General features: G+C 28.8%; 1 protein-coding gene across 2 annotated transcripts; it reads right to left on the bottom strand.

Moving 5' to 3' along the window:
- Positions 1-687: 687 nt before the first annotated feature.
- Positions 688-14,751, bottom strand: LOC135926218 (thyroid receptor-interacting protein 6-like). Of its 2 annotated transcripts, XM_065462007.1 has the most exons (8): positions 14,471-14,751; positions 14,336-14,410; positions 14,194-14,295; positions 14,081-14,148; positions 2,768-2,815; positions 2,592-2,722; positions 2,124-2,244; positions 688-1,104 (listed from the first exon to the last, which is right to left on the bottom strand). In XM_065462007.1, the coding sequence occupies exons 1-8, from the start codon at positions 14,715-14,717 to the stop codon at positions 847-849; spliced, it is 1,050 nt and encodes a 349-aa protein (XP_065318079.1). In that variant the 5' UTR covers positions 14,718-14,751; the 3' UTR covers positions 688-846. The 2 variants fall into 2 exon arrangements, with proteins under 2 accessions (XP_065318079.1, XP_065318078.1); XM_065462006.1 differs by having other exon boundaries at positions 14,336-14,751.
- Positions 14,752-21,114: the final 6,363 nt, after the last annotated feature.

Genomic DNA, 21,114 nt, shown 5'->3' with positions numbered 1-21,114 from the left:
TTTGCAATATACTAGCAATAACTTACACATTATTTTACAAGCATAAAATTATGAGACTCGAACCGGTTCAGAGGCATTTTAGCGGTTCGGTTTGGTTCGGCTAGAATTTTTTTAGCGGTTTAGGTTCGGTAAAAAATACCGGTTTTTAGTGGTTTAATAGTTCGATTCAGGTTTGGTTTGGATCCCTGGTAATTACTAAATATTTAGCCAATTTTTAGCCGTCTAAACCAAGTTATTAGCCGAAAGCTATCATTTTGGTATCGTTTTTTTCAAAAGATAGCAGCTCATTTGGAAGAAACTAATATAAATTAAAAGGCCTTAATGTTAACGAATTTTCTCCGACAGTCGCCTGAAGATTGAGCTGAATTAGCTTACATTTTAGCCATTACCCAACTATAAAGACAACATGCTAGATTCAAAATTATGTTAAAATTTTTAATGTTTTAAACTTTTAGTTTAATAATAATAAATTTTTTTAGCAAACATAAAAAAAATTCTTTGTAAATTTTTTTTAATATTTTCTTCAGAGAAATAAATACTTTAAGCTTTCTTTACAGGTAATATCTTATCATTATAATACTAAATTGCATAAATATTTTAAAATTTAATAGGAAAAGGGTATATTAAATATTGATATAAAAATTATAGCTATAAAATAATGTCAAAAATTTTTTTAACTTTGTGTAACAGTGTTGGAATTGGATATTTTTTAAAATTTATAAATTAAAATTCTAAATAATTGATATTTTTTTTAAAAGCACCAAATAAATTAAATTCTTATTCCTTCATTATTTTTTTTAAAAAAGAACTTGGCATACTAAATTCAAAATTCGGCAATGGAAATATCTAGACATCGCTGATTCCATTTGGGTAAATTTTTTGCTTATAACAGTTCAAATTGTCATTAATTTTATCGATATTCTTAGAGATTTGCAGGCATTCTGTTTCGTTAGCGTTTCTGTCGTTAGCATTTAGGTGAGAGGTAATGAAATTTATTCTGGCAGTATTACAGGATTTGCATAAAATCCAGTCATCTAACGGGTAACACGAGGATGTTTTCCCACAAATTTCATTTTCCGACGATGTTAGAGGCATGCTACAATCCTATTTATGAAAATGAGTGTTTATTAAACCATATTGATAATTAGTATATTTTATAATTAATGCAGTTAAAATATTTTGCGAAAAATAATGCAATTATAAATTAGTATGCTGTAAAATACATTGTCTAAATTTAATATTCGTAGAAATGTTATCGTATTTAAATAAATATATAGATATTTTGTTAGGTTAATATATAATCAATTTTTATATTCTCTTATGTTTTTTAAATAAATTTTCCTTGATTTATCGGGGAAGCACTATTAAAGGGGTTTCCCCCCATAAATTTTATTGGAAGTCTTTAGGTCTACTATTGTAGGCCTTTGGCTATATTATATTTTATAAAACTAATTTTGTGTGTTCACTTTTTTTGTAAATTTTTTGAATTAGGGTGAGTATTTTAAAAAAAATTAACTTTTACTAATTTTTCTTTCAGATTCTTGTTTATAATTATATATTATATACATTTTTGGGAGAGAAGGGGGTGGTGGGGGTGTGGGGGGTTATTAGCTTAAAGCAATATTTACAAAACAATTCTATACAAAATTATTATTTAGGGGATTGCAAGTATGACTGGCTTATACCAATATAATACTATTGTATTATGATATTATTGGTTTAAACAATATTTTCTCTATATTGAATGGTTATTGGTTTATATTAGCGCCAATATATTTTATGGTAAAAATAAAAATGTATCACTCAGTAAATTAATAAATTTAATATATACAAGAAAATATTATTAGCTTTATCCAAGAAATAACCAAAAATTACGTAAGTAAGCCTAAAACTATAAGATATTTGTATTAATCAATTTTTGAAAATTGGTAATGCTTATAAACCAATATTTATGATTGATTTATCATCTATAAATATTGGCCTTGAGTTGTATAAGTTTTAAAAACCAATACAAGGAAATATCGGTATTGTTATCAACCCTAATGACAAGCCCCCCCCCCCGTACGCCAATGATATCCGACTTTCAGGATATACGAATATTTTTTGTAAAAATTTCATTAAACTTGGCATTTATAACATTCGACATGAAAGCTCTTATCCATGGCGATTATCCTGATTGTTTCGCTTTCTCCATTATTAGGCACAATTAAATAGTTGCAAATTGCGCATCTAGGTGCAAATTTTCTGATATATGTTATTTAATAAATAAAATTATTCTTAAAAAGTAATTTAAAATGGAAACAAAATTAGTTTCCATTTTTCTAGAATCGAATCAAAACTATGACATTTGGCAAAGCCAAAAAAGATTGTATTACGATTTGGATAGTGAGTGACCGAAAATCAAGTAAAATTTATTCCATCTAAAATTAGAATCATCACACATAGATAATCGCAATAATATCTATCCATTTTTAAAACTGCCTGAGCTTATTTAAATGTTGAGTAGAGAAATTATTCAAGTCAAATTTATTTAAGCATTTTTGGTATGGAGGATGTATTATTATATTAAAAATAAAATTGTTAAATTTTACTCGTGGAAATCGGTGATACAATAGACTTGATTACTAGCATCGAGGGTAAATGGTATTCCATCTAAACATAATCCGCAAACGACACACACAAAGCAACCAGGATGATAAGGTTTACCGGTCGCTCTTAGAATCTAAAAGGTTATATAAATGGGATACAATAAGAATATCCTAATTACTCGATTTGTAATAGGCTTAGAGCACGTAGAGCATTTTTCTAAAGTTTTCTATATAAAAAAAAATATATATATATAAACTTTTCTATATTGATTATTAACATACAATGGTATTTAAAATATATCTTATTTACCAAAATAATATTTTTAAAAAAATTGCTCATTCCAAATCACACCTTATTTTTTTACAACAAATATATCAAAGACCAGAAGAGGTCAAATTTTTATGCCCAGAACGGATTTCTAAAATTTAGTTCATTTTAAGTAATTTGGGCTGTATTTTGCGAATTGTTTTATTAGAGATCCATTATATGATTTTCTAACTAGTTCGTTTATAAATAAAATTATTAGATTTTGTAAAAAAAAATATATTTTAATGCCATAATAAGTAATTTATATAAAGCCATATTTTTAAATACAAATATGAAAATGAATAAAATTTTGGATAATTCCTATAATTAGAAAGATTCGCTATTGGGTAATTTGTAGTTGTTAGTAATTAATAGTGTTGTCAAAGATCATTAAGGTAACTCACAATTTATTAAATGTAACTAGTTACAGTTATATTTCAAAAGCAAAAGTTCAGGTTACCAGAGCATCGCCAGTCCGCCCTTGATTACTTATTTACATAGGCATAATCAGGGTTTTGCTAAGCATCATGTCGCTCCCCCCCCCCCATCTTAATGAAGCTCTTTAAGATCACCTATTGCAGACCTTTGGTTACGTCATTTTTTAAATAATGGTTTTGCTTTTTCACTCTTTTTAAATATATAAAAATGCCTTTTTCTAAAAATTTTATTATTGTCATTATTAGTGTTGTTAATTCGTTGGTTGTATAAAACCAGACCCGGGGTTTAGGTCTAAAAATCTAAACCAGCTCTGAGCACGAACCCGATCACAGCAGCTCTGAGCACGAACCCCGAGCACAAACCCGAGGTTTAGTAGAAAATCATTTATCAAAAGTAAAGAAGCAGCAAAACGCAATGGCGAAGCAGCAAAACGCAATGGCGCTATTGCAAGCCTTTCAGCTTCGGGTTAAAAAATATTAATCGGGTCGACCTAGGGCTAAAAATGAGTTATTATGTTGGTTAGCCGAGTGAGTATTTCCAGCCATATATGACTTTTGCAACGATTCGAAAAATTACTTTTTTTTCTAAATAAAGGATAAATTAGAATTTTTCTGGGATGGACAAGGACAATTAGTATTAAATTTAACTTTATTCAAAAATTAAAATGCTTTTTATTTATATTTTTAAATTTAAATATTTTCGAACTCAGGTTTAAAAAGAAGATGTTAGTGCCTAGATAGATCATGCTTAAAAATCTTCTTTCAAGATATTTTGTAAAACTCTTAGAACAGATTCCAAATTTTTAGCGATTTAGAACCTATCTCTTAACATTTATTTTAATATATTTAATTTTTTTAAAATATAAAAATAAACAAAAATAGTGAATTTGATTTATTTTTGTTATATATGTATGGCGCTACATATATATAATAATAATTGAATAAAATTATTATATTCGATTTATTTCATTTTTAAAATCTGTGCTCAAAAAAAGCTTTAGCATTTAATTGGGTCGTTTACAAGTAAATAAACAACACTAGTCATATTAACTTTTGCTTATTTTTCTTTCAAATTATCTTTTAGTATTTTTAAACGGTTATTTTTAAGAAAGCCTAACAGTAAGCAAGCCTCAAGATTTCGTTAGCAGATGTTCAAACCTTTCTGCTGCCTGTATTTATTTTTAAAAAATGATTTAGCTGATAAAACTTTATTTTTTTAGAAAAAACTTCACCGGCTAAAAGCATTGAAAGAAACAATTAATTAATAATAACCAAGGTAGCAAAAAATGCTATTAATTATGATAAATTTATATATTACTAAGTGCGTGCACTAAGCTAAGGGTAAAGACCAATAAATAATATTAATAAATGCGTTTACCTAATGAATCACCATGTAATTTTTTATTAACCCTGTAAAAAAGATTTAACATAAAATTTCAAAAAATAAAAATAATTTTTATCAAATCGCAAATGTGCTAGTTTAAAATAAAATACCCATATAAAATTATTAGTGCTATAAACGTTACTTCAAAAAAGAAACGCTTTACTCGTTAAACTCGTTAATTAAAAAATAAAATATTATATACAAAAAAAAGAAGTTTTTCTCCCTATATATATATATATATATAAATTATGCAAAAAATAATATAAATCTTTATATAATAATTTTTTAGGATATAATTTATAAATAAAATACTATAAAAATAATACATTATAAGATAAGATATTTTTGTAATAACTTCTTATTTATTTTTAACAATTGATTTTTAATATTTTGATCAGATAAACAGGATTACTTAATGCTCAACAAAGCTTTCGCTGTGCTAAACACCCATTCAAAGGCGCAGAGGATGGGAGGGTTGTATTATATTGGATAAATAAAAATATTAATTGAAGGAATTCATAAAAAATTAAAGAATAATATTTATTTTGAAAAAAGCTAAGTTCATAAAGAATCTTTATTCAGATCCTCATTCAATTTTTTTATTATCTTTATTAGAAAATAATCTGTATGTGTGTTGCAAATGCTTTTGCCAGTCAGATATTTCGACGTTTTCGTTAGTCAATTCATTGTTAGCGAGTATCTTCCACTTTTCTCAAACAGAAAATAAGTTCAAGCTTCCTTCCTTTGCTGACATCTAGTTTTACTAGGATAAATCTGCTGATAATATATATTCAATTGATATAAAATATTATCAAAATATGAATTGTGGACAATACTTCAACTGTATACCTTTTATCTTTGTCTTGCAGAATTGCATTAATAAGTTACAAAATGAAATTATTTAAAGCCATTTTTAAATATTATAATAGTTATCGTGGGAGTGAGATTTCCCAAATGCATTTTTTCCTCTCTCTCTCTAAAATCGAAAGAGCTGTAGGAACAGTTTCCATAACCTATAAAATCTTATATATAGCTGTAATATTCATCTATGAACGACTTGTCATTATCTGAAAATCTCTGTAATTTGGATTTATCACAAGATTTGTCAAATTTGTGGCCATTTTCCTTAATAAGAAATAAGATTATTAATTTCACGGAGTTATAGAAAGAGTTTAATCTTATTATAACCAGTTTAATCAGATATCCCATTTCTTCCTTATAAATGGCAGCACAATTTGGAGGATGCCCATGTTTATTCTACAATGAGGCTAAAATATTTGAGTTGTGACACAATTTACACTTATAAAGTTTAAACTTTGTAACCTTAGTTTTCTTTATTGATGTAAAAATGTTTCATATTGGAGTCAAGGCTTTAATCGTCTTCAATTGAAGAAAATGAAGAATTAAATTAAAAATTTACATACATTGATTGAATAAATATTTATTAATTAGATTAACAATCTTGACTAAAAATTTAACAACGAAAATTTAAAATAAAAATGAAGGAATTCGGTGGTTGATGTGAATTAAAAACAATTTAAAAAATTAAATAAAAGTAATTTTATAACAAAAAAATGTTTTTTCCATATTTTTTAAGAAAAATTTGAAGTAACGAATAACGTTTTGCACCGTTACTCAAAAAAACACGTTACCGTTACTCAAAAATAGAAACGAACTGTTACTCGTTACCTCTAGAAGAAGGTAACAAATGGCGTTCCTTTTCTTCAAAAAAGGTAACGCCGTTATTTTTTAGACCTTTTTTGAGGTTAGTTACATCACTAAAAATGATATAAATTTAAGTAAACATATTGTCAACAAAATCTATTATGGATAAATTTTATTCTTATAGATAGCTTATAAATTTCACTGCTAATATACTTGGTTATCTTCTATTGCTGTTTATTAACTGAACTGAATTTATTTCTTTATACCGGTAAAAAAGGGTTCATGTTTATTCGAATTCCCCAAAATGCCTTGAATTTGAGTTTGGGGCCTGAAATCGGTCCCGCCCTTTTTATTAACTAAGTGTTATTATGCAAGTTATTTACTTGTATACATGGATTTTTTTAAAAGGAAAGGTTATAGGACTTGTTAATAAGCTTATTGAGGGAACCCAACTCATTTAATATCTCGATTTTATAGAAGACAAAGGTTATAAATTAAATAAATTCTAATAATTATATTAAAGAATCGTTAAATATTTTAGATTGTTCATTTAATTTTTTAAAACAAATCAAAATAATTTGTTAAGAAAGTTTTAAAGATAATGGTAATGATATTATAATAATATAGCCTATAAATCAACTTAATTGTTATTTTATTTAAGGTTTTTAGAAATTCATTCTCAAAATTATAGGTTTTTTTAAATTAAATCTTTTTCAAAAAAAGTTTGTAAATATTATTCTGAGTCTATCTAAATTTTAAAAGCAAAATGCTATAGAATTATTGCCCAATATATCTAAGATAAAATTGACCCAAATTATAACAATAAATATTAATTAGTAATTATGATAAAGAGTGGAGAGTAGTGTTGCGTAATCGGCTAAAAACTACGCCTAAGCCTAATTAGGCTAAGCCTTAAAATCGGCTAAAGCTAATTAGGCTAAGCCTAAAAATTGGCTAAAATAAATAAGTCAAAAATTCTGCATCGATGCCTAGCATTAATTATTATTTATTTATTTTAGTAAAACAATTTATTTTAATTATATTTAAATGTAAATATTTTATTATTATCAACAAATAAACATGATTATGATTTAATATTTTTTATTTATATTGTTTTATTTTGAAATGAAAATAAAAAAAGTAATATGCTGCTATTGTAAAAATGTATTCTTTTTAAATATAATTTATTAGTGATTTTCACAAATTTCTTTGTAAATACATCTTTTATTGAGGAATTATATTGTAAATTTTATTAGATAAAAAACAATCTTTTAGGTGAAATCTTTTATAATTTTTTTTAATCTATTTTTTTATTAAATGAGGTGTTTTTTTTAAAATAATTTTTTAAAAATATTTAAATTAAACTTTTTTGATGTTATTTTATATGATCTTTTTAAGGATAATATTTTAATGTGAATTGTCATAATCGTTATTTTTAAAGTTTTTTGATTTTTTTTGGAAATTAGATTAAAATAAATATTGATAACATATTTAAATAAAATTTAGTGAAGATGTACCGTAGAAAAGTGACAATTGTCATAATCGTTATTTTTAAAGTTTTTTTATGTTAAAATAAGTATTGATAACATGTTTAAATAAAATTTAGTGAAGATGTACCATAGATAAGTGACAATTGTCATAATCGTAGTTTTTAAAGTTTTTTTGACGTAAATGAGCTAAAATAAGTATTGATAACATGTTTAAATAAAAATCTAGTGAAGATTTATCATAGATAAGTGACAATTGTCATAATCGTAGATTTTAAAGTTTTTTGAATTTTTTTGACGAAAATATGTTAAAATAAGTATTGATAACATGTTTAAATAAAATTTAGTGAAGATGTACCATAGATAAGTGACAATTGTCATAATCGTAGTTTTTAAAGTTTTTTAAATTTTTTTGACGTAAATAGGCTAAAATAAGTATTGATAACATGTTTAAATAAAATTTAGTGAAGATGCACCGTAGAAAAGTGACAATTTAATCGTAGTTTTTAAAGTTTTATGAATTTCTTTGACGAAAATATGTTAAAATAAGTATTGATAACATGTTTAAATAAAATTTAGTGAATATGTACCATAGATAAGTGACAATTGTCATAATCGTAATTTTAAAGTTTTTTGAATTTTTTTGACGTAAATAGGCTAAAATAAGTATTGATAACATGTTTAAATAAAATTTAGTGGAGTTAAAATAAGTATTGATAACATGTTTAAATAAAAATTTAGTGAAGATGTACTCTAGATAAGCGACAATTGTCATAATCGTTATTTTTAGTTTTTTGAAGCAAGTGGATTAAAATTAGAGCTATAATTAATTTTATAGGTTAAGAAATTAAAATACAAATATTTATTTTTTTTAAGCTAAAGATAATTTGATTGATAAATAATCAATTATTAACTCGACATTTTATTTTTCTATTTTTTCATAAAATTTGATGTAAATATTAATAATTTTTTTTTATTAAATATTTTTAAAGGTGATTTTTATTCATATTAGTGTTGTTTATGAATTTTTAAATGTGGTTTTTGCAAATAATTAATATATGAGATAGCAGTAGAGGTGTTATTTGCATGACCCTAATTTTTAAAATATAAAAATTTCGTCATGCCTCCTTTTTGCAAAAAAAAAATTAGATCTGGCCAGGATTTTTAGTCTTAACTTTATATATTCAGGGCCGGCCCCCCCTGGATTTTTTTAATGTTGTTTTATATTAAATATGTTATCAATACTCATTTTAGCCTATTTACGTCACAAAAATTCAAAAAACTTTAAAAACTACGATTATGACAATTGTCACTTATCTATGGTACATCTTCACTAAATTTTATTTAAACATGTTATCAATACTTATTTTAACATATTTTCGTCAAAAAATTTAAAAAAACTATAAAAATAACGATTATGACAATTGTCACTTTCCTACGGTACATCTTCACTAAATTTAATTTAAACATGTTATCAATACTTATTTAAACATATTTTCGTCAAAAAAATTTAAAAATAACGATACAATTGTCACTTTTCTATGGTACATCTTCACTTAAACATGTTATCAATACTTATTTTAATCTATTTTCGTCAAAAAAATTCAAAAATCTTTAAAAATAATGATTATGACAATTGTCACTTTTCTATGGTACATCTTAACTAAATTTTATTTAAACATGTTATCAATACTTATTTTAACAAATTTACGTCAAAAAAATTCAAAAAACTTATAACCATTATAACAATTGTCACTTTTCTATGGTACATCTTCACTAAATTTTTATTTAAACATCATATCAATACTTATTTTAAGGTACATCTTCACTAAATTTTATTTAAATATGTTTCAATACTTATTTTAATCTATTTTCGTCAAAAAAAATCAAAAAACTTTAAAAATAACGATTGACAATTGTCACTTTTCTACGGTACATCTCCACTAAATTTTATTTAAACATGTTATCAATACTTATTTTAGCCTATTTACGTCACAAAAATTCAAAAAACTTTAAAAACTACGATTATGACAATTGTCACTTATCTATGGTACATCTTCACTAAATTTTATTTAAATAAGTTATCAAAACTTATTTTAACATATTTTCGTCTAAAAAATTAAAAAAACTATAAAAATAACGATTATGACAATTGTCACTTTTCTACGGTACATCTTCACTAAATTTAATTTAAACATTTTATCAATACTTATTTAAACATATTTTCGTCAAAAAAATTTAAAAAACTTTAAAAATAACGATTATGACAATTGTCACTTTTCTATGGTACATCTTCACTTAAACATGTTATCAATACTTATTTTAATCTATTTTCGTCAAAAAAATTCAAAAATCTTTAAAAATAACGATTATGACAATTGTCACTTTTCTATGGTACATCTTAACTAAATTTTATTTAAACATATCAATACTTATTTTAACAAATTTACGTCAAAAAAATTCAAAAAACTTATAACCATTATAACAATTGTCACTTTTCTATGGTACATCTTCACTAAATTTTTATTTAAACATCATATCAATACTTATTTTAAGGTACATCTTCACTAAATTTTATTTAAATATGTTTTAATACTTATTTTAATCTATTTTCGTCAAAAAAAATCAAAAAACTTTAAAAATAACGATTATGACAATTGTCACATTAAAATATTATCCTTAAAAAGATCATATAAAATAACATCAAGAAAGTTTAATATAAATATTTTTAAAAAATTATTTAAAAAAACACCTCATTAATAAAAAAATAGATAATTTTATAAAATTGATAAAAAAAATTATAAAAGATTTCACCTAAAAGATTGTTTTTTTATCTAATAAAATTTACAATATGATTCCTCAATAAAAGATGTATTTACAAAGAAGATTGAGAAAATCACTAATAAATTATATTAAAAAGAATATTACATTTTTACAATAGCAGCATATTATTTTTTTTATTAAAAAAACATCAAATAAATAAATTTATTTTCATTTCAAAATAAAACAATATAAATAAAAAATATTAAATGGTATCATGTTTATTTGTTGATAATAATAAAATATTTACATTAAATATAAATAAAATAAATTATTTTACTAAAATAAATAAATAATAATTAATGCTAGGCATCGATGCAGAATTTTTGATTAATTTATTTTAGCCAATTTTTGGGCTTAGCCAATTTTTAGGCTTAGCCTAATTACTTAACTGATTTATTCACCTAAAATCTAGGCTAAGCCGTTTTATAGTCGGCTAAAATTAGCCGATAACACAACACTAGTGGAGAGTAAGGCAGCGAATGGCAGGTTTTAGCCAGTTCACTCAAGCCTGCCCATAAAAATATTTTTAAAATATAAATTGTAAAATATTTTTTAAGGCAATTTTTTTATTTCATAATATTGCATATTTTATAAGTTTAAATAAAAATATATCAAAATATAAGGGCCCATCAACCAATTAAATAATTTTTAAGCACTAAGCTGGTTGAGCAAAATTTTTAAATAAATGGGTGGGAGGGTAATTTATTTTTTTTAAACCAGAGGAAGATGAGTTAAAAAATTAAACAAAAGCAAATTAAAAACCCTGTAAATCTCAAATTGACACCTCAAAGTGAAAAAAAATAAAGAAAATATTCTTTTACTTAACAAATATAATTGTCAATTTGTCCAAAAGGACAAAGGTGTGAGAGGTAAATGAAGCAGGAAATGTTGGAAATATGGCCAACTAGCATAGCAAGATCAGGTAACCTGCTTCAACCATGTATGGTTTTTTAAAATATGATTAGATACCTGTAGTGTTTTGTTTGGAATAAGAAATAACTGTCTGCATCTTTCAAATTAAAGCTGTGTCACATATCTATGTATATTATTATGGACTGATGAAATTAATCATACAATTTGTTCCTTGTGTTGTGACACTTAATTTAATTCCTACATGTCTAAATTATTTTTTACAAAATTATCACAGATCTCTAACAATAACATCTGCAAAAAATGGGGAGGGGGGGGGGGTATTATTATTTTGTACAAATTTTTGATGCAGTTGTCATTCAAAATGGGGGTAGCATAAATAGTTGTTTAAAAATTATATGATTGGGGAGGGGGGGCCTAAGTCAATATTTCATCTCAATATCTCACTGGGTACAAGGGTCACTTATTTAACAAATCCATTTAAAAAATTTAATTTTTAAATCAGATATTTGTGACAAATCAATTTTATTTTATTTTAATTTATAATAAAGATAATTTAATACTTTTTCTAATACTAATTTTTTTAAAGAAAATAATATGGGCTGGGCCAGGCCTGAAAATACAAAACTTGGGCCAAGCTGAAAAATTTTTTTTTTTAAATCCAGGCTAGGCCAAAAAATATTTTTTATAAATCCTGTCCAGGTCATGCAATTGGTACCTCTGTAAGATTTTGATATAGTATATTTTAAAGTTAGATGCTGTTTTTAGTAAAAAAAATTAGCACCATCTATTTGAAAAGTTTAACAAACCTTTCACTACCAAAATGCCCCCCCCCATCCCATGCATAGTTACGGTTCTATGTTTGTACAAATATACACTACCGACCACAAATGAGTGCCCACCCTGCATTTTTACATAAAAAATTAATTAATAACTTAAAACTTTTTAACTTATTTGGGTAAAAGTGAATTGATCAATTAATTTAAGATGTCTAGACATATTTAGAAATAAAAAACTCGGAATTTCTATAAATTTTTCTATGAAATTTTAGCCTTTGAAAACAACATGTCAAAAATGACCAATTTGGTAAAATAGGGTTCATTAGTTTTTTTCAGCAATAATTTTAAATTGCCCATTGTTTTTTGGAAGAAATCACATTCTAATCTGCTTATTACCCATTTTTAATTATTTTAAAAAAATTCCTAGATTTTTTTTGTTTTAAAAAAGAAACTTTTAGTCTTTATAAATTTTAGCGAACATTCGACCAAAATGATTAAAAGAAAAGAAATTTCTATTCCAACTAAATGCAAAATAATTAACTTACACATAGTGATAAAAGTAATCGCCGAATTGCCAGAGAATTAACCCTAGCTCAATGAACAGTCGATTGTATATTTAAAAGATTACACAACTAATACAATATCGAATACAAAGAGGTTTGGAAGACCCCACAAAACAATTTGAAGCGATTATAGGTATATAATATAGCAAGGGTCAGTAAACGCAATCGACGCCTTGTCGCCTCAGAGATAGCTGCGGAGGTTAATATGACTTGGGAAAACCCGATAAGTGTCACAACTGTGAAAAGGCACCTTAGGAGCTTTGAACTTTATGGTAGGGTAGCAGTCAAAAAGCCACTCTTGAGCAAAAAAATAAACTCAAGCGATTAAACTGGGTATGAAAACATCAATTTTGGACATCTACCATGGTGCCAGGTCTTATGGAGTGATGAGTCAAAATTCGAAATCTTTGGTTCTAAAAGAAGGCAATATATCTTCTGCTCAGCTGGAGAGCAAATGAGCAATCACTGCATAATTCCTATAGTCATATTCTGGGGAGGGTCTGTATGGTGTGGGAGTGCTTTGGACAATGTCAAAATTAAAGGAATCCTTAACAAGGAGGGATACCGGCATGATCGGAAATAACTTTTTATTTCAACAAGATAATGACCCAAAGCATACATCCAGGATATGCAGAGATTATTTACAAAATCTGAAACAACACGGTATTCTCGAGTTGATGACTTGGCCATCCCAGTCTCCCGATCTCAATCCAATCAAACTTTTATGGGATCACCTTGATCGACAAGCATGAAATAGCCCTCTAAACTCTCATTCACACCTTTGGGAAGTATTGTAGAGAGAATGGAACAATATCACTTCCTAATATTTAAAAAATCTCATCGAAAGATTACCAAAAATTTGTGCGGCAATTATAAAGAATAAAGGTGGTCATATTGATGAGACCAAAATTTGATCTTAATTAATTGCTATGTCTTTTATTTTTTGTAATTTTATGCAATAATATGTAAACTTATAAATAAATTTGATAAACCTCATATTGTGTTATTTGTCATTTGAGAAAAATATTAAGAAAATGCAGGGTGGGCAATCATTTATGGACGGTAGTGTATATAAAAATTATTATATGAATATATAAATGTAATACAATTATTTTTATAGGCCTAGGCAAATCATTTATAAAAATTTAAATTATTTTTAATAAACAAAAAATAATACCATATAATCTTCTTCACATACTATTAAATCTTCAACAATGTAAAATGACTGGCCTTGAAGATTAACCTCTTTATTAAAAATTTACAATTTTAAAAAAATAATAATTATGATACCACAAGAGTCACATTTGAAACATAAAATATGATATAGTTTTCCTAAAGCAGTACATCCATCATCATCGTTCAATATTTGAAGATTACAGATAGCACATATTCCTTAATACAATAGCAATTATTTATAATAATATTTTAAAACCTATATTTTCAGTAGGATCCATGTTTAAGTTTTGTATTAGCATATCTGTAAGTTGATCTACCTTGTCTTCAGATTCTTTTGTTCCATAAAGATTATTTGTAGTTTGAACATTTTTACTATATTTATTTATTTTACCGTCTACAGGTAAAATTTTAAGTAAATTATTATCGTTATAATAATTTTTGAGATATATAGTATTTTCTGCATAAGGGGTTATCAATTTTTCTCTTTTATTAGAAAAATGTTTAACATCAAAATCATCGAATTTCGGGGGAGGTGGAGGTGGTAGCGATATATCATTATCAAAATTTTTACATCTTGTTGTATCAATCTCATTATATAATATTGATTCTGGTGGAGGTGGGGGAAAATAATCATCCATACTACAATTATATTTATTCAAAATTAAGGTGAAACATGCGGTTTTGTAAAAATTAAGTCAAAACACCTAAATTTATTTGATCAACATATGTTTATTACAGTAGGTTTCCTAATGACATATATATAGCTAAAATAGCTTTCAAAAAAAAGTAAATAATGTTGTGATTATATTGTTAAATAAAATATATAGATATAAACATTATTAAAGCGAAGTATATAGAGACCAACGCATTAGAAAACGGGGAGAAGTTTTTCAATGGGATACACTTAGGGCAGAAGAGGGCATTGACTCGGCATGATATCAGGAAAAGCCAGGAAAATATTGCCTTAGCGTCGAGATTTTGCCAAGATAATATCAATCAATTAACAAATCGTATGGATAATATTCAGAGAGATATCATTAATTATATAGGAAAGAATTTCTTATTTTGATCGGGAAGGTTTATAGCTGTGTGAGAAGTTGTGTGATGCATGGCAGCAGGGACCGAATTATCCAGATCAAGTAAGCATTTGCCTATGAGACCACGAGCAAATGTTAATCTTAGAGAAAAAATACATGAAATATATATTTTCTTTTATCATACATGTTACGACTTTTCTCTTATCATATTCATATATTTAATTCATTAGCGGTTAATTTGGATTATTTTCTTTTTAATGCATTACTTTAATGTTATTATTTTGATATATGGGTTTTTATCATTTTTTTCAAAATAAAAATGTATGTAGTTAAATAAAAGTCAAGTTTTGATTGATTTACATTTATATACAATATTTTCTTAATTATCATAGTAATATAATTCAATAAGCTTTAAAATAATAAAGAAAAGAATCGAGATTTGCATATTATCCATGTAACAAAACAAATATTTGAAATAATAAAGTTTTTAGGGAAACATAATTTATTTATCCTACAGAGGATCAGACGATTATAATGAACCACTTAGAAATTTTAAAAATGAGAATTAAAATTATGTAGATTTCCTTGAGGTGATATAAATTATAAAAAAAATGATAAAATACTCATAGACCATTTAGAGAAAACTCGTATGTAAAGCTTAAAACTTTCCGACAAAACAAAATTCAATAGAAGAGGTTTCTCACTATGTTGACAAAGGGCAAAGACAACCGTAATATGGATATTAATGTTGTACTTGTTGAATTTTGACTGACGGGTCCCACCGTCAGAGTAGGGAAAACACAGTCCGTGATTGGGGGTCCGGGATGGTCGATAAGGGGATCCAGGGGGCCGGGTTTGGGTATCGATTTTGTCATGGGATCACGCGGACAACGTAGTGTAAATATTATTTTAAAGTTAATTCAAAGCAAATACAACCGAATTAAGGTTAAACAAATTTTATTTCAATAGTTACAAAAAAAAAGAAAATCATCAAAATCATACATAAGAAAACAACACTATCAAATTTCATTTTTCGTGCTCTTTATATAGATAAAATAAATAATAAAAAAAATAATGTTAATAATACAGGCCCATCTTGAAAACTGGTTAGATCCAGTTCTGAGGATGAAATCAAAACAATCTTGGTATACGTGAACAAAGAAAAAAAATATACATGATAATGAGAAAAACACATCACTTCTAATTGAACAAAGAAAACAAAAATATAAATGGTAATATAAAAACATATCACTAGAACAAAGACATAATAACTATTATAAACTAGTTAAAACACAACACTCCTCTCCGCTTAACTTTGACTACCGCAGCACCTTTCGGATCAGGGCAGATGGCAGGCTTAATTAAAAATTTATTTTACAACTCAAAAATATAATATAGGCATACGCCGTACCGCTGGATTAGAGGGGGGTTCAGTCCTATGTTCATTACCTTAGGCACAAAAAAACGTCTAACAAAATAAACGGCATAGCCGCAGCGCGTTGTCAGGGCGGATTTTAATCCTAAGTTCGTTTACTTAGACACATAAAAACATCTAACAAAATAAACGGCATAGCCGCACCGCGTTGTAAAGGCGGATCCTAAGTTAATTTAAATTAGCGCATAATCAATAATCACACAAATATTAATAATAACGGCATGGTACCGCTGGGTCAGGGCGGTCTTTAATCCTAAAAAAACTCTGAGGGGGGGGGGGGGGTAGGTATAAAAAGGTAATGTATTTATAGATATATAAAGAAATAAGGTTTAGTGTGCGATACAAAAAAACGGTGTTTTAGTAAGATTTCTATGCTCCTCCCCGTTTAAAATCTGCTACCTCCGGGAGGGGTTTCTGACGGGTTTGCAGGTTCCTCCTCGTAAATTGTTGAGCCTGATTGATCGGAGTCGCTACGGTTTGCCCTTTGAGTCGGGGGATTTGAGAGTTATTTCCCAACCTCAGTGATGGATTCGCGGAATCCTATTGCAGAGAAAGGTTGGGTTTGGGGTTGATCATTTTGACAAGGTCATTGACGGCTTGGGGCAGGTTGGTGATAGTGTTTACGATTTTGTGTTGCAGTTGATAGGATGGTGTTTTGGGCTCTATCGCGTATGGTTCTTTAGAGAATATGGTAACGTAATCTTCTCTGGTTGCATCGGTGTCAGGGCATTTATGATCCCGTCGGGGTCGGATATCACGACGATGGTATCGTTGAGTTTTGTTCGTGGTTTCCACGTAATAAACGACTGATCCTTGTACGTCTTTTATGACTCCCTTTTCCCATTTTGGGTGGGCAACGGTTGGGGGTGTTCGAACCCACACTAGATCATCTTTTCTTCGAGCGGCGAGAATGGGAGAGTGATTGGGGCGGGATATTGATTTCTCTCGGAGGAGGTCTAATGAACGTCGGATTTCGCGTCCTAGGTATAGCATTGCAGGTGTTTGTTTTGTTGCCGGATGCGGGGTGTTTCTATACGATATCAGAAAATTGGTCAGCTGGGTTTGAATTTCGGAGCGGGGAAAACCTCTTATGGCATTTTTAAAAGTTCGTAAAAATCGTTCCGCTATTCCGTTACTTTGTAGTGAGTATGGTGGCGTACGAATATGCGTTATTCCATGGTGATCACAATATTGGTTAAATTCGTGGCTGACAAATTGGGGTCCATTGTCCGTTATGAGGTTTCGTGGATACCCTAGGTGAGTATAAATGCATTCCAAAGCGGTTAGGAGGGCAAGAGTGGTTGTGCTATTCAGGCGGGTTATTTCTGGCCATTTGGAAAAAGCATCCACCAGAATTAGCTAATGCACGTTTTGTAGGGGGCCTGCCAGGTCGACATGCACCATATCTCCGACTGAGTGGGCGGCGGGCCATTTGTGGAATAGTACTAGGGGAAGTTTTCTTTGTACTGCTGACAATGGTCCCACGTTTCATTGATCGTTTTGATGTCCAGGTTTAAATGTCCCACCAGATATACATCCTGGAAGTTTCTTTCATTCCTACAATTCCTGGATGTCCCCTGTGAATTTCTTGTGATATCGCGGGACGTAAGGTTTGCGGAATGATTATTCGGGTTCCTCGGACAACTATCTCACCGTCTATAGACAATTCATTTTTTATATTCCAAAATTTTATTAATTTGTTGTTTGTTACATTTGGGGGCCAGCCGTTTTGTATGTTCTCTTTGACTTGTGTTAATTCAGGGTCTTGCATGGTTTTGGCTTCAATTTCGTCTCGGATAAGGGGTAGAGCTTTAATTTGTGTTTGGGTAATTTGGTTTATTTCGTTTTCGTCTTGATGGTCTATTTTAAGGATCGGTAGTAGGGAAAGTGCATCGGCGTTCATATTTGATGATCCCGTTTTGTAGCGGATGTTGAAATTGAACCCTGATAACGTGACTCCCCATCTTTGTAATCTAGCGGAAATCATGGTTGGAATCCCAATTTGTTTTCCATATATGGCTAACAGTGGTTTATGGTCGGTGTATATGATAAATTGGCTGCCTAGAAGTAATTGTCGGAATCTCTTAACTGCAAAAACAATAACTAAGGCTTCCTTTTCCACGGTTGAATAGTTGATTTCGGCTTTGGATAAGGTTCGGGACGCATAGGCTATTAATTTTTCGATTTCGTTATCCCATAGGTGTGATAGAACCGCTCCTATCCCATAAGTGGACGCATCACAAGATAAGGTTAAGATGGTTTTGAGATTGTAATTGCATAAAATTTGGGGGGGGGGGATACTAGTAAAGACTTGATCGAGTTAAAGCTGTCCGACTGGGTTTTGTCCCAATTAAATTTTACCCCTTGGTGTAATAGATCGTATAGTGGTTTATCTAAGGTAGACATTTGCGGTATAAATTTGGCGTAGTAGGTAACGAGTCCAATAAAGGATCGTACTTCGTGGATGTTCTTTGGAACCGGACAGTTTTTGATTTATTCGGTCGTTTTAGGAATTGAAGTTAACCCGTCTGCATTGATATTGTGGCCTAAATATTCCACTGATGGTTGTGATAGTTTGCATTTTTTTAAATTTATCCTTAAATTGAAATTATCTAATCTTGTGAGGAGCTGATGTAAATTGTACCAGTGTTCCTCCGGTGTTTTCCCTTATACCAGAATATCGTCCAAATATGTAACAGTTTTTTTAAGGCCGGCAGTCACAATGATTATAGTTCTTTGAAAAATCTTAGGGGTGGAGGAAATTCCAAAAGGAAGTCGATTAAAATTAAAGGGGCCTATATGGGTACTAATAGTTAACAATTCGCTCGTGGTTTTCGTGACTGGAATTTGGGTATAGGCTTCTTTCAGATCTATCACGGAAAAAATGGATCCCTCCTGTAGTGTTCCAAAAATGTCTTCAATTCGGGGAATCGGGTAACATTCAGGAGTGACCCACGGATTGGGGCTAAATTTGTAGTCTATGCATAGATTTAAGGTATTGTCAGACTTTTGAATTGGTACGATTGGTGACCCCCATTCACTGTATCAGCATTTACTGATAATCCCAATGTTTTGCCAGTCTTTTAATATTAGTTCGATTTGTAACTTTAATGCATAGGGTACGGTACGGGGTTTGATGAAACGGGGTTGGGCGTTTGGGAGTAGATTTATATCTATTTGGTTTGGAAAATTCCCAAGGGTATTAGAAAATGAAAATTTTGTTGTAGCTGTTTTATTTCGTGATTTGTTGAAGTGATATCTTGAATGATTTTGGGTATTTTATTTAGTATATCTCTTCCCATTATGGATGCGTGGTTGCCATTTGTCACAAGAATTTTACAGGAGTAGAAGTTGTCATGGTATTTTATTAACCCGAAAAAGTGTCCTATTGGCTGTATGTTGTGTCCAGAAAATGATTTCAGAATTATATTAGTTTCATTGAGCGGAATCTGATGAAAATGTAAATCATATTTTTTTTTCCAATGACGGAAACAGCTGAGCCCGTATCTATTTCCATTTCTAGAGGTAAATCATTTATTTTTATGGTTACCCGAAAAGGGTGGTTATTGGTATGGTATGATTCATCTGTCTTAACATTAATGTGTCTGTACTCCTTATTCACCTCCTTTTTTTGCTCTGGAGTAACTAGGTTAGTAGATGGTAGGATGTGGTAGGGAAACTGTTGTAAGTTTATCTGAATGGACAAGAGATTTGATAATGTCTCCGGTTACCACACTTGTAACAAGTGGGATTATTATTACGTTGTATATTTTGGTGTTGTGGGTATTGATTGTTATATCTTGTGGCTGTATGGTTAAGGCTATTATGGGTTTGGTTGAGAGATTCCTCTATCTCCCAAGTTTGGGCTATTTTTAGCTTTCCTTTAAATGTTAAATCATCAGACGTAATTACTCGGCCTCGAATTCCCGATGATTGAATTCCGGCTCCGAATTGAGATGACAAGAATAGATCCCAGCTTGGGCCTAGGTTGCATTGAGTGGCCAACGTAAGTAACGCATTTGCATATTCGGTAATTGTTTCCCTATCTTGTTGTACCCGATGGCGAAGTTTATCAATTGCTAGACCTTGGTTACTATTATTGTTTCCTAGAATATATATCTTGCATTGATAGTCCATCATGGATTTTGGAGCATAGGCTAATTTTATTTTTGTATATAAACAATGACCACAAGAAGATAATAATTTACCGTCAGAGCGGGGAAAACACAGTCCGTGATTGGGGGTCCGGGATGGTCGATAAGGGGATCCAGGGGCGGGTTTGGGTATCGATTTTGTCATTGGATCACGCGGACAACGTAGTGTAAATATTATTTTAAAGTTAATCCAAAGCAAATACAACCGAATTAAGGTTAAACAAATTTTATTTCAATAGTTACAAAAAAAAGAAAATCATCAAAATCATACATAAGAAAACAACACTATCGAATTTCATTTTTCGTGGTCTTTATATAGATAAAATAAATAATAAAAAAAAGAATGTTAATAATCCAGGCCCATCTCGAAAACTGGTTAGATCCAGTTTTGAGGATGAAATCAAAGCAA

Source organism: Gordionus sp. m RMFG-2023, chromosome 3 (assembly GCF_954871325.1).
Source record: "Gordionus sp. m RMFG-2023 chromosome 3, tfGorSpeb1-WG-v2, whole genome shotgun sequence".
Taxonomy (NCBI): domain Eukaryota; kingdom Metazoa; phylum Nematomorpha; class Gordioida; order Chordodea; family Parachordodidae; genus Gordionus; species Gordionus sp. m RMFG-2023.
Note: the sequence above shows the minus strand (reverse complement) of the source record. Positions and strands in the feature narration are given on the sequence as shown.